This window comes from Monodelphis domestica, chromosome 1, assembly GCF_027887165.1.
Source record: "Monodelphis domestica isolate mMonDom1 chromosome 1, mMonDom1.pri, whole genome shotgun sequence".
Lineage (NCBI taxonomy): Eukaryota > Metazoa > Chordata > Mammalia > Didelphimorphia > Didelphidae > Monodelphis > Monodelphis domestica.
Genome location: NC_077227.1, coordinates 638806161 through 638822695, shown reverse-complemented (window position 1 = coordinate 638822695; position 16535 = coordinate 638806161). Strand labels below are relative to the sequence as shown.

At 35.5% G+C, this 16535-nt stretch overlaps 1 protein-coding gene across 22 annotated transcripts in view; it reads left to right on the top strand.

The window, feature by feature from the left end:
- EHBP1 (EH domain binding protein 1) overlaps positions 1-15121 on the top strand; it is a 409225-nt gene extending 394104 nt beyond the window's left edge. For all 22 annotated transcript variants that reach the window (XM_056813942.1, XM_056813943.1, XM_003339679.4 and 19 more), the window contains 4 exons: positions 6121-6220; positions 7348-7421; positions 13689-13803; positions 14066-15121. In XM_056813942.1, the coding sequence (XP_056669920.1) occupies positions 6121-6220; positions 7348-7421; positions 13689-13803; positions 14066-14156 (380 nt within the window). In that variant the 3' untranslated portion in view covers positions 14157-15121. The remainder of the gene's footprint in view (positions 1-6120; positions 6221-7347; positions 7422-13688; positions 13804-14065) is intronic.
- Positions 15122-16535: the final 1414 nt, after the last annotated feature.

Genomic DNA, 16535 nt, shown 5'->3' with positions numbered 1-16535 from the left:
TAATAACACTTGCACTACCTGTAGTATAGCAGAAATGTCAGTGATAATTATCATTAGACTGATAGAGGAACTTCCTAACCAGAAGGATCTCCGCTTTCCTATCTATTTCTCAATACTCAGAGGTTCTCCGCCTCTGATCCACTATCAGTGCTACTTTAGCTATGTGATGGGCAGGATGAGAAAAGGAGGCAATTTTCCAGGTACTGAGAACAAAGTGTATGAGAAAACCTGAATGTTGCATCAAAAAAGTTTAAAAAGATTACCTAACATATCGTTCGCCTCTAATGTGTTAGGTAGATCTAGGAAGTGGAGACTCATGGACATGAGTCTCATAGGATGAGAGGGTGGGTTGAGATTTGTACCCAGAAAGAGTACCTGTTTCAGTAGTATCACAGGTCCATTGAAATAATCTATCATTTGCATAATTCTTTAAGATGTACAAAGAACTTTACAAATATCATCTCATTTGATTCTTCACAACCCTGGGAGCTATCATCATTTTACAGATGAGGGAACTGAGACTTAGAGAGTTTAAGTGACTTGTTCAGGATCACAAAGCTAATAAGTATCTGAGGCTAGAGCTGAACTCAGGTTTTCCCGACTCCAGGTCTGGTACTCTATCCACTTTGCACCTTGCTATTTCTGGAGAGGATAGAGCACTGGACTTAGAATCAGGAAATACTTGAGTACAAATCTTGCCCCCAGACATTTACTAACACTATGACCCTTAGTAAGTCACTTAACCATTGTCTGTCTAGGTTTCTTTACCCGTAAAATGGGGATAATAGCAACCCAAGGGGGTTCAAGTTTCCATTCAACAAACATTTTTTATGTACTTACTGTGTGCAAGGCACTGTGCTAAGCACCAAAGATACAGAAGGAAAAAGAAAGCCAGTCACTGCCCTCACCAGGCTTCCATTCTAACTCCAGGTAATTCTTTCACATATTGTGTGACTCTCAGAGCAGTTGACTGATAGTTTCTAATGTATATTTGCTACCTTTTAATTTTCCTCTAGGACAGCTAGGTGGCACAGCGAATAGAGTACCAGACTGAAGTCAGGAAGACTTAGCTTCCTGAGTTCAAATCTGGCTTCAAATACTTACTAGCCAAGTGAAGTCACTTAACCTTGTTTGCCTCAGTTCCTCATCTATAAAATGATCTAGAAAAGGAAATGCTAAAACACTCTAGTATCTCTGCCAACAAAACCCCAAATGGGGTCTCAAAGTAAGACATGAAAGAAACAACTAAACAAATTTTCCTCTGAAATGTAAGACACTTTAAAGATAATTTTTTGCTTTATTTTTTTAAATTTTATTTATTTATTTTTAGAATATTCTTCCATGTTTACATGATTCGTTTTCTTTCCTTCCCCCTTCTCCCTCCCCACTCCCAGAGTTGACAAACAATTTCACTGGGTTGTACAAAAGTTGTCACTTGATAACTATTTCCCTATTAATAATTCATTTTTGCTGCAGGGTGATTTTTTTAAAGCCTAGACCCCAACTCATATAACCATATATCCATGTGATAAGTGATGTCATATGTTTTGCTTTTGCATTTCTACTCTCATAGTTCTTTCTCTCAATGTGGATAGCATTCTTTTACGTAAGTCCTTCAGGAGTGTCCTGGCTTATTGCATGGCTACTAGTAGCAACGTGTATTACATTGGATTTTTTTTTCAGAGAATTTTGAATGACTTTTTCCCTGCAATACTATATTCCTGGTTTGCTATGCATTTTAACTTCTTTAAATATGTTATGCTGCTTTTTAGGAAGCATAAACCATCAACAAAAGGAGCTTGTTTATTCCATCACCACCTCCCTCCCAACAAAATTCTGACCCTACTAGCTTCCCAGAAAAAAAAATTTAGAACATATTTAGAAAGTCTTTTCATCTTTATTGAGGAAAAAGAGGCTCAGGAGAGTATATATAATAAATAACATTAGTGCCCAACTCTAAGCCCATTATAAAGCTGGATAAAGGAATAATAGATATATAGAATTTAAGAAATAAACATCAACCCAGAGCATAAGATATGTGTTCTCTTACTAACAGTTTTTATCATTTATAATTTTTTTTAATGAAAAAGGTTTTTTCTAGATTTTTTTCATAATACTTTAGTATCCAGAATAGAACCTTCTACAGGAAGCCTTTCCTGGTCTTCCTTAATTACAGAGCCTTCCCTCTTTTCATTTTTTCCTGTATATCCTGTATATAGCTCATTTGTATAAATTTCTTTGCTTACTGTCTCCCTCATTAGATTGTAAGCCCCTTGAAGTCAACAGTGTTTTCCTAATAATGAAATAAAATTCTTCCTGAGTAAATTTACTATGAACTGAAGTAAAAGAAAACTTGTACCATCCTTTATAGATGGCTGTAAGTCATTTAAAAGGCTCTATTTTGTTTTGGTTGTTTGTTTTTTTAACAGTTCATTTTATTTTATCCACCTTTTAACTTATTTTGATGGCATTATACTAAAAGTAATTTTAAAATAAGTCCTACTCTAAAGTAGATGTTTTTATTGCTTTATATACATATATATATATACTAATTCACTAATATTAAAGATATTTTATAATGAATAGATATGGTATAAGGGATAATTTGAAAGATAATGTTTTGATGATTGTTCTCCTTACATTTGTCATCATTCCAGTAATTAACAATTGTCTCGTAATGGTGGCTCCTACTCCCACCAAGTTACAAATGAAAAGGAGAAAAAACCCGATACTGAAAGGGCAGTATTAAGGAAGGTCTAGATTTCCAAAGACAAAATCAAACCAGAAATGTGTAAGTGGAAAGTCACCCATAAGTTCAAGAAGTATTACCACAGACTACTCTAATTAATCATGCATAGATTTTTTTGGTTATTAAAGCCATTCTGCGGCCTGTTCAGTTGTGATGATGCCAATGATGCTAAACATTAAAAATCAAATTATAAAACATGTGACCAACCAATTGTTTCTTCACTTTTTTTTGTAGCCAGATCCTATAATGTCTTTACCACTTTGTTTTTGTAGTGATGTTTAAAAACATACAGCTTGAATTTTTGGTCTTATTTTAAATATTTTTTTTGAAAGATTCAGTATCAGAATTGGGAATATGGCCGCCTAAAGATGTGATTATAATTATGAATTAAAGATAATTTTGCCAAATAAGTACTTAGCCAGGTAAAGTTAAACAAGATAAGATGAATTATGGCTATTTTATAGAATAATGACAGTCTTCATTTTAAGCTACAATGTAAAGTGCTTTATCTTGAGATTAGGTATTGTGGCAGAAGCTAAAACTGCCTTTTTTTTCCTAACAGTGCCAGAATCCAACCTCCTTTTCTTTTTGCACTAACAAGACTGCTTTACCACCACAGCCCCACTCTAAGTAATTAAATCAATCCTTTGTACTTACCGTATTCTCCTCTAGTGACGGTACTAGATCTGATTATATGCTTCATGCATATTCAAAGTATGGCACTGACAGCTCTTTAATGAGCTCTTACTTAATCAGTACGAACAATGTTCATCTTGTTCTTTTTTTCCTCTTGCATTAGAGCTAGGAACAGTTGGGGAAAAAATGAAACATCCAGCATTCATTTGAAAAATATATTGTACTTTGAAAAGTGTCTAAGCTGGGGAAGTTGCATTCTGCCCTTTAAAAGTCTGATGGACAAATTGGATTACTAGTATTGGATTAAATAACAAATGGTTAGAGGAGAAATGAGAAAAGCTCACTGTGATCACAGGCTTTAATATTTTTTGTTACTTATAAAGCTGAAGGGGTCTTTAACCAGTTATTAAAGTCAGGATTAATTTGTAATGGTCCAACTTACTGACTTTAAAAGCTTTTTTTAATTTTTAAAAGCCCTAAAACAATAGTGGAATCATGTACTCACAGGGTAAAAAAAAATTGTTTACAATCATTAGGCTATTTATAGGTTCCTGTAAGCTTGTACCAGTTCAGATAAGGATTTAGGGCATACTGTATTAATTTATCTTCAAATAGGGTTGTGTGATTTTTGTTGGTGTTTTTTTTTTGTTATTTTTTTTTGTTAATCCTAATAGTCTGTATCATTTGGGAACCAGTAAAGAATCCCATGTTTGCATTTTTTAATTTTTAGAAATACTCATTTTCATTTTAAAAGTTGAAGGGGTTAATAATCATTTTATTTCATTTCTTTGAGTTAGTGGAGAATTTTATTCTCATTTATAAATCAGATGAGAAATTTAATTGAAAATGACCCAGTACCACATCAGTCTTATTTTTCTCAAGGAGGCCATATCCCATTGAAGAAAATGATGCTAATTTAAGAGTGGGTTAGCTGCTTCGTTTACAACCGCTTGAAAGCATCAATTATGGGTTAAGCCAAAGTTTCAACAAAGTTTTCATTTATCTATGTTTTCAGTCACTGTTTCAGTTTATAGGCACAAGAATTAAGTCTATAGCAAGGAAATATATTACAAAATCTATAGCTATTAATATTGCACACATGTGTCATTTTGCTGATCAAAAAGGCCTTCACCAGGGTACAATTGGCCTTTTTCCAAATTGCAAGCTTTTTCTCAGCTTTTTCTTTTTACTCTTTCTTCTTTTGTTGCTGCTCAGGGATTTGTGCCTATCGCAGCCTATATCACATGACCAGTGTCAAGGCATCACATGGTCCAAAGTGAATACAAAACCAGCAACCCTAAAAGACAGATTAAAAATACTGTAAAACAATAAAGACTTTGTTCAGTCTCTAAATGAATCTCTCCTATGTAGCTTTCATAACTTTAAATTTTAACAGCACTTAATGAATTTACCTATTTTCTCTATTCTTCTAGGTGCAGAGATCCATTTTATGTCAATCTAAAATATGTGCTGTACTTATTTTTCACATGATTGGATAGTAGAAAGCAAAAACATTAGATTCCATTCTTGTGCTAAAATATTTCCGTGTTTTAAATTACAGAATACTTAAATCATTGAGATTTTTTTTAATCAAGCACTTCTTTTAACCCTGAAAAGGCTATGCTGAAGTTAGACTGCAGAATTAAATATTAGCAAAGGTAATTGTTTGTCTTGCTTTGAGAATTTGTTTGCTAAAATCCTTTTCCTGGTGAAATTTTATGCTTTAAGGCATAAAACTGATCCCCTGTGAATCTCAGAGAGAAAATTCTTTCCCACAAAATTGTGAATTTGACTTAGTTACCTTTTGACACAAGAGGCAAGAAAAAGGTCCTGGAAGAGTCTACCTTTCTTATAAATAGTAGTACTGCCTCCTTCTAAAGGGAACATACCATGCTGGGTATTCCCCAGTGTGAAAAATATTCTTCCTTCGCCCTCAAATATATTCGTTTTGTAAAAGTGTAATATGGTTAATGATAACCCATAGGATTCATAGAGATATTCATGAGATATTCAGCTCATAACTTTGTATTTTTTTAATTTGGGTTTGCTTTTTTTGAGATAATTTATTCAAGTGTTTTCTAATCTATTGATATCTTCATCATAAAATCTTTATTCACAGATCACTAATAGTCTTTCTTAATTTGTTTTATTTTACCTCATTAGATTTCTCCTGACATTAATATAATGTAAAAATGTTTGTTATGGATTTATTTTTGAAAAATATTTTTAATAACAATCAAGTTTCTACAGATAACTAGCTTAACATAATCTCTTGATGTCCATGAACTTCCTTTTAGTCTTATAGTTCTCATAATGATTTTTAGTTGGGGTTTGGTTGTTGTGAAGGGTTTTGTTGTTTTTTTTTTTTTCATCGTGACCATATGTCTGTCAGCACTATGAGTTCCTCATTGAAACATAATAACAATTAAGCCTCTGGGGAGGATTTAAACGGTAGAACACTTTGTTTACTGTACTTAGTGTTAATATGATCTGTAGGTATGTTAAAGGGGAGTGAAATATACATGCTGAAATGTATCAACTTTGGAAGATTGGATTATTATTATTATTTAAACATGAATTTTTTTTAAGTTCTATATCTCTAATCTTCTATTATTGCTAGTAATCTAAAATGTACTTTTACATCAAGTAAAATTAGGTATTACATAGTTAAAAACTGACACAGAACCATGCTTTGGCTTATATAGACAATAAAAGATAAATCCTCTTGTTTGTAGGAAGAAACACAGAAGAAGAAGAAGCTATGATGCAAGAATGGTTTATGTTAGTTAATAAGAAAAATGCATTAATACGAAGAATGAATCAACTCTCTCTTCTGTAAGTACTCAAGATAGAGCTCGATTTTCCTCGAAAATTTGACAAAATCTTTCCTATTACATTTTTGTTTTCACTTACATTTTGTTTTAATTTTTTCAGTATATTTAACATAATATATTTTAGTTACATGATATGTTGACTTATTCTACCTTCTAAAGATAAATATTAAAATAGTGTTGACCATAGGAAGAGACATGGATAAAAACTGAAAATAATACTGTCTGAATATGAGGAGCAAAAGGTAGAAAAATACTTCATGTCGAAGAAGTAGTTTCGTTATTTTAAAAGGGAGTTTGGTTTGTAGAGGAACTGATAAAATTTTAAGTTAATTTAATATATTTTCTAAAGTATTTTTAACATTAAATCTTTATCAGGAAGTGAAATTCTACATAACCTGTACTACAGATGAAGTGGCCATATAAATTGTGGAGTAAAATGCTAATGATTTAAAAGTAAACAGTGCCCCTAAAGAGGCAGCATTTGCACAGTTATCAGGGTCAAAGAGGAGTGGAGAAAATATAAACAGTAAGCATTCTGAGTATCTGGCATTTCACCTATTCTAGGCCCTCTTTCTTTCCTAGTTCTTTCTGCTTACTAATAGTGTTCTTATAGGATGCCACCTAGTGTAGAGATGGGCTTGCTCACATTTCTTATTTTGGTGAAATGGCTCATTTTCAGAAATGCATTCCTATACCAGAACTTGATTTTTTAATGTGAAGAAATAATATTTGTCTTTATGACGTCAAAATTCGAACGAGTAGAATTTTGTGCCTCTTAATAGATATTAGGTTTTTTAAAAGCTTATTAAGAATGAGGAAAAAATATTTTCATTTTAGTAGCACGAGAAAGGGTTTGTTTTTTTTCCCCTATAACAATCTATGTACGGAAAGCCTATAAGAATTATCTGCAAATTGAAATGTATCTCTCATTGTAGAAGAATGGCAAGAACAGCAGGAGAATATTCCAACTGAAGAAGGTTTATGTTTTCTGTATCATTTGTTTGGAGTAGCTTAAAGTTAAAGAGAAAAGTCAGTTATGAGTCCTAAAATCAATGTAACTTAAAGGTCCTTTTAAGTGTTTAATGATTTAATCATTAGCATATTGATGAACTTTCTAAACTTGCCTAGGGAAAAAGAACACGACCTAGAAAGACGCTATGAGCTGTTGAACCGGGAGTTGCGGGCCATGCTTGCAATTGAAGGTAAGAAACATTTTTCTGAGAAAAAAAATCAACTATTTAATACAAAGGCTCAACTACCAGAGAATTTGGTTCTAAAACAGAAATCAAGCTGCTGGGAACATTTAGCTGCATTAGATCATTCACTATGATTACACAGCAGTTACCATACAAACGATTTAAAGACAGAGGACAAAGTCACCAACCTAGGGCCCCTAATTCAGATAGATTATTCCTAATATCTATTGTGTCACTGTTATTAAATTCAAAATCATCATAACATCTAACAGATTTTAAATTCTATAAAATAGAAAATCTAAAGCAGAATTAGCATAACACTGGGACTTGTACATTTTACTCATTTGCATTTTATTTACACAGGGAAGAGTGCAGAAAGATGCATCAGGTTGATGTTTCATATTCAGATACTCAAAATTCCCACAGAATATTTCACTGGTGTCATAAAGACTGAAATAAACTGCCTTCTAGTCTTCTCTAGCTCTTGAGATTCCAACCACTATACCTAAATGAATACTCAGAAAGATTGACATAGGAGATAAGTAAAACAATCAAACACTTTTCATAACTCTTTTTAATGAATAATATTCTGATCCTATGGATGATTCATAATATAAGTAAACATCAGCCAGCTTAACCTACTGCTTACCATATTTGGTTATTTTTTTTAGTTAGTGTTTTATAATGCTGTTCTTATTCCTCTCAGTTGGAAATGTTGTCTTACAGTTCAAAGATGTCTGCTAAAAAGTTAATCCTTTGGACTCTGTAAAATGGACCTTTTGTCTAATCAATGCAAATTGATTTTCCTATTCTGTATTGACCTTTTAACCCTTTGACTGTCCATGGTAATTTCTTTCCTCACCTGATAAGGTACCTGATCCATAATAAATCAATTCTAATTAGTTTAGAGACTTCACTGGAAACCTAAGTTTCTAAAAGAAAGCCATGAAAACTCTTGTACTTTTTCAATATCAAAACATGGACTGCCACATTTTAATTGAATGATGAAGACAAATAAAATTCCTGTAGTATACCTACATTTACCTAATTCTTTTATTATTTTCAAAGCATTTTCACATCAATTAGCTTATTTGATGAATAAAATTGGGGGGGGGATGTAGCCCTCATTTAGGAAATCAAATTCCATTTATTTATTTACATGATTATATAATGATAAGATCCTTAAGAAAACAATCAGAATATTTCACATAGAATGGATAATAGCAAAAGTGTAAAAAATAGACACAAAAATTCCTTACTTTACATGTTTTTTTTTTAAAGTTTATTACAGGAATAAAAGAACACAAAGATAATAAATTTTATTTGTTCTTTTTTATTAAGAATTTTTGTGGTAAGTCACATAATTACCAATGGACTTCACATAACCTTTAAAAGAGATTAGAAAGTTAAATAGCCAATTCTGAAAATTCAGTACAGTAAATAGTCAATGCATATTTTTTTTTCCTTGTGAGGGGAAAAAATGTCTACAAAAAGACTGGTCTTTTTGCATGGATTCTGGTATATTTTGCATATATCTTCTTCCTCTAAGCATAATCATACATGGTCTTATATAGCAGCTGACCATACAAGATCAATAGGAACCATATGTTATAAAGGCATTCTGCTATTCCTATAGGATATGAAAAGTTATCTCAGCATTGGACTCAAGTCAGCAATCTCATCCCTATCACCAAATTTGCAATCTAAATAAACTGATACTTTTTATATAAATGGAATAAAAACAGAAAACTCTCCCCCTCCCCCATTAGAATAATAAAACAAAAATTAGGGAGCTTTCTTCACTTTTTTTATTTGTATACCAGTTCTTTGTTTGTTTGGTTTTTTTGTTTGTTACTGCCCCACATATGACTGTGCTTTAAAAAGAAAACTCTATCTGTGAGTTTTCATCTTTAGTTGTTGACAAGAAGAGACTTGAGAAAAAGTATCAACCTGCTGATTACAGATAAAGACAGTTTATTGAGTGTCCTCCTGCCCAGCTAATGTGAGCAGTGTGTGGGCAGTACTGTCATGTGGAGGTGTTGACCATTGTGATGTTCAGTGATGTGAAGACACTGTCCTCTTAGCCAACTGTTAAAATGGATGCATATACAGCTGAATAGCCTTTTGGAGTGTTAAAGTACTTCACACAGGACACATGAATAGGCAACACTGTTTTTGTTTTTGTTTGTAAGTATGTTCCTAGCTTCCTTTCCCCTCCCTCCCATTTAGCAGTGAGGACATTAGCAATAAACTGGAATCTCTTCAAGAGAGTTTGCTAGTGAAACTGCCAATCCTAAGAAATGTGTATAAGGAGCATAATGAACCATGGTTCCTTAAAAGAAATATAAACTATGGGATTGGAAACAAAAATAATATGAGAATTGTGATCATTCTGCTCAAAAGGGCCTTAAAGCACTTTGGTAATTTCCTTCCGAGGTGTCCATTCCCTATCAGGATAGACCTCAGTCAGACAACCGTGCCTTAGATACTTTACCAATATTTTTTGTTCTACATTATTTAATGCCCCCTTGGGAAAGATAAATTCATTTCTGCACACATTGGGGTGGGCTTTTAGAAAGTAGAGCGTCCATTTCCTTCACAAGAGATGGATCTTCTTTAGGGTTTTGTACAGCTTGATTTATTCTTGGCGTATAGTTTGAAGTGGATGCTCTTCTAAAAGGATTTATGCACAGGTTCACTATTTTTGTAGTTATGGTTTATATGATAAGCTTTTTATATTTAAAATCAATATGTAATCCTGTGGAGGAGCTTATCCCCTAAAACCCCATTTGTAAATCTATTTTAGCTTTGTTACACAGCACAGCCACAGTATTCCATAGATTGATTAGGTTCAGCAGTAGAATCCTATCAAATGGCCTGCTCTGATGATGATGCAAACTCTTTCAGGATTGCTAGTTGACTGGAACTAAAGATAAGACTTGACTGCAATCCCCCAATGTGCTCTTTACAAAACTAGTGTTAATTTTCATCAAAGTGTAAGGCTTATTTATAGTGGCAAGGTTGAAGGTTTACTGCAACTTTAGGCCCTTTATGTTAAAGTATTTATTTGAAATACCCTTGCTTTTTTAAAAGGTAAATATTAGCTTCAGCAAGGGTATAAACAATGCAGAACTTGTATGTGAATTATTTAATAGAAATTTCTAAAATTCAAGCAAAAACCAGATTTTTGTGGTTATTTAGTAGCAGCTTAATGCAGACAGCTATAAATACTACTTTGTCTCAAATGTAGCATCAATATTTAATCCTATTTTGTTGAGGGAAGATATATAGCTTTTTTTTAAGTAATGCACTAGAATCTTTAAATTAATTACACTGTATTATAGCTCCTCACATTCAGAGTCAGTATAGGGAACTATGGCTGGTATTATTAGGAAGTAAACCTTTCTTTTAAATTTACTGTAGACAATTTATAAATTTAAATGTATGTGCTTTTCAACATATTTCAAAACATCTATATGAAGCTGCTTCAAAAGGACTTGCTTTTTATTGCCTTTAACTTGAAGAAGTAAATCAGTTTTTGTTCTAGAGATAGAATTGAACTTAATATAAAACAAGATGAGAAGTTTCGTTTCCCAAACAGTTAAAGATATGAATTCTAACTATCTGTGAGAATACTTAAATAGAAAGTCAAATTTTTGCTGCCTGCACTAGTTCTAACAGTTATTTCCTGCACAAATCAATTTAAGTATGTTTAGAAATTCTATTTAATATCCAGATATATACTTTCTGGATATAAAAAATCCTGGAATTTTCTTTCTAAAAAAATCCTTACAATCCTAATTATAAACTGAAGCATTAAAGTAGATGACAAATTGTATCCCAGCACAGTACCTTGCCTATTACAGGTATCTAATGTTTACTGAATCAATGCAACAATTATTTGTAGATATTATGTATCTTGCCCTTGTCACTGATACTGAGTAATATATTTCTTAGCAAATGATTTCTTAATGCAAATTATAAAGTGTATATTTTGTTCCACCCATAGAAGTTACCTGAAATTTTTCACTTGGTTCTGTTTTGAAGAGTATAAGAGAAAAAAAAAACAACTTTTTTTCAACAGGTGCACCTGGTATAATTCTTGAAGAGAGGTATAGATCAGGGGGAACAAATTGTAAATGAAAGTTTATAGTAGTTGTCATAACTACAAGTGCAAAATGGAAAAAGCTCCAGGAGCACTTTTCAAAACTGGTCATCTTTCTTATTTGCCTGGTTTTCATTTTTAGAACATGTTCATTACAAATGAAAATTTTTTTATCATATTCATGTTTCAGAAACCCATAGTTACCCAGAATTTGGCTTCTATATAGTTAGGAGAGCTTGATTTATAACTGAAATAGTATGTTTATTAAATGCTCTTTCTAATATCTGGTCAGTTTGAATCAAAAAAGCAAAGTTATAAATGATATGACATTCTTGCGGGCTTGCTATTTTCCTTTTTTCTTTTCTTTTTTTTTGTAAATTAAAAAAGATAAATCTCAGCAAGTTATCCTAAGTGGCATAACAAAAAAATGCCCCAACTTTTCTCAGAAATTTTAGTTTCCTTTAAAAACAACAACTCACTTTCTCAATTGTGATAATATAAGGATATGGTTATTTTCATGTGTTTGTGTATTGTGCATGATATGTGTGATATATGTTCTATTTTTATGCATATCTGTGCTTAAAGAATAAAAGGAATAATGATAAAAGTAATTAAACATTTCTGGCTTTTGCTGCTATTCTAACCTTTATTGCATGATGATGCATCTAATTTTTAATTTGTAAATACAAGACAGAATTCCCTCTAGCACCACTTGCTTTCATAAGGCTGCTGAGCAGTTTGCTGTCTTGAATAAATTTTGCTTTGGAGGGGGGTCAGGGGGATTTGAACCAGCACATTCTTGTGTGGTTTGTGAAGATTCACATGGTAACCATTGGTGTGCATTGTTAGGTTTATCTGAATAAGCACCAGCCATGTGAGTTTTAACGTGATTGCCCAGGGCAATGGAGAGAGAGGAGAGAAAAACCCAAAAGGATTGCACACCCTCTTTCCTCTGTTTTTGGAAAGTGCATTGGCGGAGGGGACACCGCTTGAGTCAGTGGCTGGCTATAGATTTTTTTTAAGCTGGTGTCCTGTTTCCCTCTTGGTCCTCATTTGTTCTGCTATCTCCTTCATCATCTACTTCTTCTTTTCATTGTTTACCTTCCTAATGAGGGAGGCGGGGTAGACTGGTGGTTGATTGACAGCTACAAGCCCTTACAGTCTGTCCAGAGAGCAGTTGGCTTTGGTTTCACAAGGGCTTTAAATGTTAAATGTGGTCCTGTTTTATGAAATGAAACCGCTCTTCTGCTTAAAGAAAGCCCAAAGACTAGAGAGCTTGGGAAAGAAAAATCATAGGTGTTGCTCCTCAAACTGGCACAGGCAAGTCTGCTGGGGGTGAGGGCTGGGAGGAGGAGCTGCCCACCGGATTTCCCAATCTTTTGCAAAGAATTTCAGGAGCAAATATGTAGTTTCCCCTCCGCAAAGGAAAAAAAAAATGCTTGAAATGAAGGTCGCTGAACAAAACTTTTAAAAAAGAATGGTGGCTACTGTGCATTTGAGAGCTGCTATGGAAAACTACAGAGCAAATTTATTTTTTTTTACTTCAAAGAAAATGCTAATTAGCTCATACACTACTTTTAAAGTTATTGTGAAGCATATGGCGCCCAGTGTGAGCTACATCCAACTGCTAAAATAGAGTGAGGAGGAAATTAGTGAAGAATGGGCTATTTACGGTGGGAGTGGGTTGGAGGGGGAGGGGGCAAAGTTCTGAGGCAGATCTCCTAGCTTCGGCAAGATTTTCTGGTGGCTCGCCTACCCTGGCCCGCTTCTGAAGCCCCTGACCACCACCTTGGTGTGGAGAAAGCTGCCCTCCCTCCGCACACCGCAGTTCCACTCAGGTGCGGCCCCTGGCTTGGCCTTCCAGCCACGCCCTCGGTCCCCCGAGCAGCTGCATCCCACTGCGGGATGTGTTCGGGATATCCATTTGGGAGGCGGAAGAAGCCCTTCTCGCTCCCCCGCTGCCACTGGCATCCCCCAGGCTCACCAGAAATGTCAAGAGTTCTTCCCGAAACCCTCCTCCTGAAGCGGGGGCTCTAGAAGGCAGGCATTTGTGGGGAAGAAGGGAGGGAAAGAGAGGGAGCAGGGCGGAAGGAAGGCCAAAGCAGGAAACTTGCTTGGGCTGCTGCAGGAGGCGTCGAGGGTAACCAGCTTCTTTTCCCTACCCTCAGACTGGCAAAAAACTGAAGCCCAGAAGAGACGAGAACAGCTCCTACTGGATGAGCTCGTCATCCTGGTGAACAAGCGAGATGCGCTGGTCAGGGACCTGGACGCTCAAGAGAAGCAGTGAGTCTGGCCAGTGGGGAAGGCGTCCTTCTTTGCCATCTGCTTTGTAAATGACCCAGAAAGTTTGTAGGAAAGTTCTGCGGGAGTCTCTGAAGGGCCCAGGCCCGAGCTTCTCTCGGCCTCTGCCCACCCGCCCAGCCTCCCTCAGGAGCCATCCTCTGCCAGGTTGGGAGGACCCGGGATGACGAAGGGCAGAAGAGGTGTAGGAAAGGCATTTGGGCACATCAGAGAATAATCATTTCCTTTCCTATTTGAATTCCAGGGCTGAGGAGGAAGATGAACATTTGGAGCGAACCTTGGAGCAAAACAAAGGCAAGATGGCCAAGAAAGAAGAAAAATGTGTTCTTCAGTAACTGGGCTCCGGAGACACTGAGAAAGAAGCCTTCCCGACTGTCATGACGGTGGAGCCCAGACTAGAAGATGGAGATTCATTCTTGATTTCAAACTTAAGCATTTTGTTTGGCCCAACTCTACTTCATCCCACTCCCCCTTTCCCCTCCTTCCTTGGACAAAATCCCAACACTTCGAAATAGCCTTGTGAGCTTGTCCTTCTTTTGAAATTTTATGTGAACTAGATTTGCACAGAAACTTTGAAGGTGATGAATGGTATTGGAGATGTTTAAGAAGCTGTCCAAGGAAGAAGAATCTGCCTCTAAACTTTCGTTGGGAAAAGAAAACTGAAAACAAATCTGGTTGTTGTTGTTGTTGTTGTTGTTGTTGTTGTTGTTAGCATTGAGGGGGGAGGGATAAAACGGGATAGGAAAATACGAATGATTTCATCTAGTCATGCCATATGTAATACTTAATATGCTACCTAAATTTTATAGTTAGATCATATACAATGAAATTATTAAGCTATGCTATATTTACCCATGTTTTCCCCTCCAGTTGTTTTCCACTTTACTGTAAGCATAATAGAATTCATCCCCTCTGACTTGCTCAGAGGAAGATCTTTTAACATAGCTTGAGAAGAGAACCCTGTGATGTGAAGATGTGGTATAAGAATAGGGCTAAATGATGCATACGTTTACAGAAAGTTTTTTTTTCATCTAATGATGTACCATGTTTTCGGGATAATTATTTATTACATGTAGCTTGGTTCCTTCTTGTCATTGGATCTCAACATTGGCTCAAAAATGCTGTTAATATTTATTCTGTATCTATAGGAAGTCTGCCTTGCCACTGTGTGCAATTCCCCCAGTTAATGTTTTTCTTCTCTAGTATAGCTCTATCATTTTTTGTGAAATGGTTATCTGTTTATTTATTATAATACTGAATCACATATAAATTTTCAATAAAAGAATCTTTCTTACCTTAATGACTGGTATTTCCTTACAATTCAAACTTTACTGCTTTGGTGTGATTAGTAGTTTGTGTGACCACAAGAGTTTTAGCCAAAACTAAATGGTTCCAGCCTGATTACAATATGTTCTTTGAAAACAAAACATACATTTTCCAAGTAGTCCCAAAGAGTGCTAAAGTCTCACCCAGAGAAAGTAGGATTCCTTTTGCTAGATTAAAGGTTCTGAACATTATTGACCATTCATGTTATTTAAAATATTCTTTCTAGTCATCCATTCTAACAGTTTTCTTTGGATTTAGGACAATTAAGTATAAGTATTGTTAACTTCTTAAAAATCTCTAGAGGTTGGGGATGAAGGGTGGGAGATTGAGGAAAGAAAACCTTTTGCAAGAAATTACAGACATGGTGAGTGTTTTGTCACCCCACCATCCCTCTACAGAGATGTCCCAGACAAAAGAAGCTTGTTCAACAAGTTTTTAGACTTGAAAATAATAGTATGCCAGAGTTTATCTTTTGGCCTCCTTGTCAAATGCTTCACAAGAAAATATAAATTATGTTCCCAAAGTATATAGCTGTACCTCTCCCATCCATCCACGGGAGGTGGAAGGGTGGGGGGAGACTACAATAGCACTTAATATCCTGGCACAGCCTATAAGGAAACATTTCTCAAAGACTTTTGGAATGTAACGACATCAGATACTGTGTGAAAAGAAAGCTATTAGTCCGAGAGCTTCTCGAACCCAAAACCCGGCTGCAGGGCCCAGCAAAGTCGAGGAAGAAGCTGAGGCCTGCTGGATTCTGACTTTGGAAATCACTTTTTTCCCTACCCAAGTGGAGAGAAGAAACTTCTGTGTGTGCGTGTGTGTTTTAAACGCATTTAAAAAGAATCCAGTTAATGGTCAAAGCCCAAGTTAAAATCGTTCTGCCTTGGATCCTGGAAAACCCTTCCGGGCGCTAAAAGGAGTGAAAACTCACCAACCTAAATTTCGGGATGGGATTTGGGCTATAGAGGGTGAAAGTGCATCCCTTGACTCCTCCAGAAGGAAGCCACTTAATTTGTCCTTTATCATTGGAGCCCTCACTCATTACCACCCCTAAATCCCTCCTTCAGTGGCGGATGCGACTTTGAGCCAAAGTACTACCAGGCCCTGAGCCGAGTTCGGACTGGCAGAGGAGGGGGGAGAATGTTAGGGAACTGGGGTAGAGGGAACTATAGTGGGGAAGAAAAAAAGGCGCTGGAGAGGGACGGGAAAAGGTTGATTGAGACCAAAAAAAAAAAATAGCAACTTCGGCTCCTCCGACTGGGGCCTCGACATTCCGACGGGTACTTAAGGGCTAAGATGCCGGGTTTGAGAGAGAAAGACGCTAGTCGGAGACCAGCCCGTTGAGTCCGACACTACTAAACTCTCAACCTTTCCTTAACGCCATC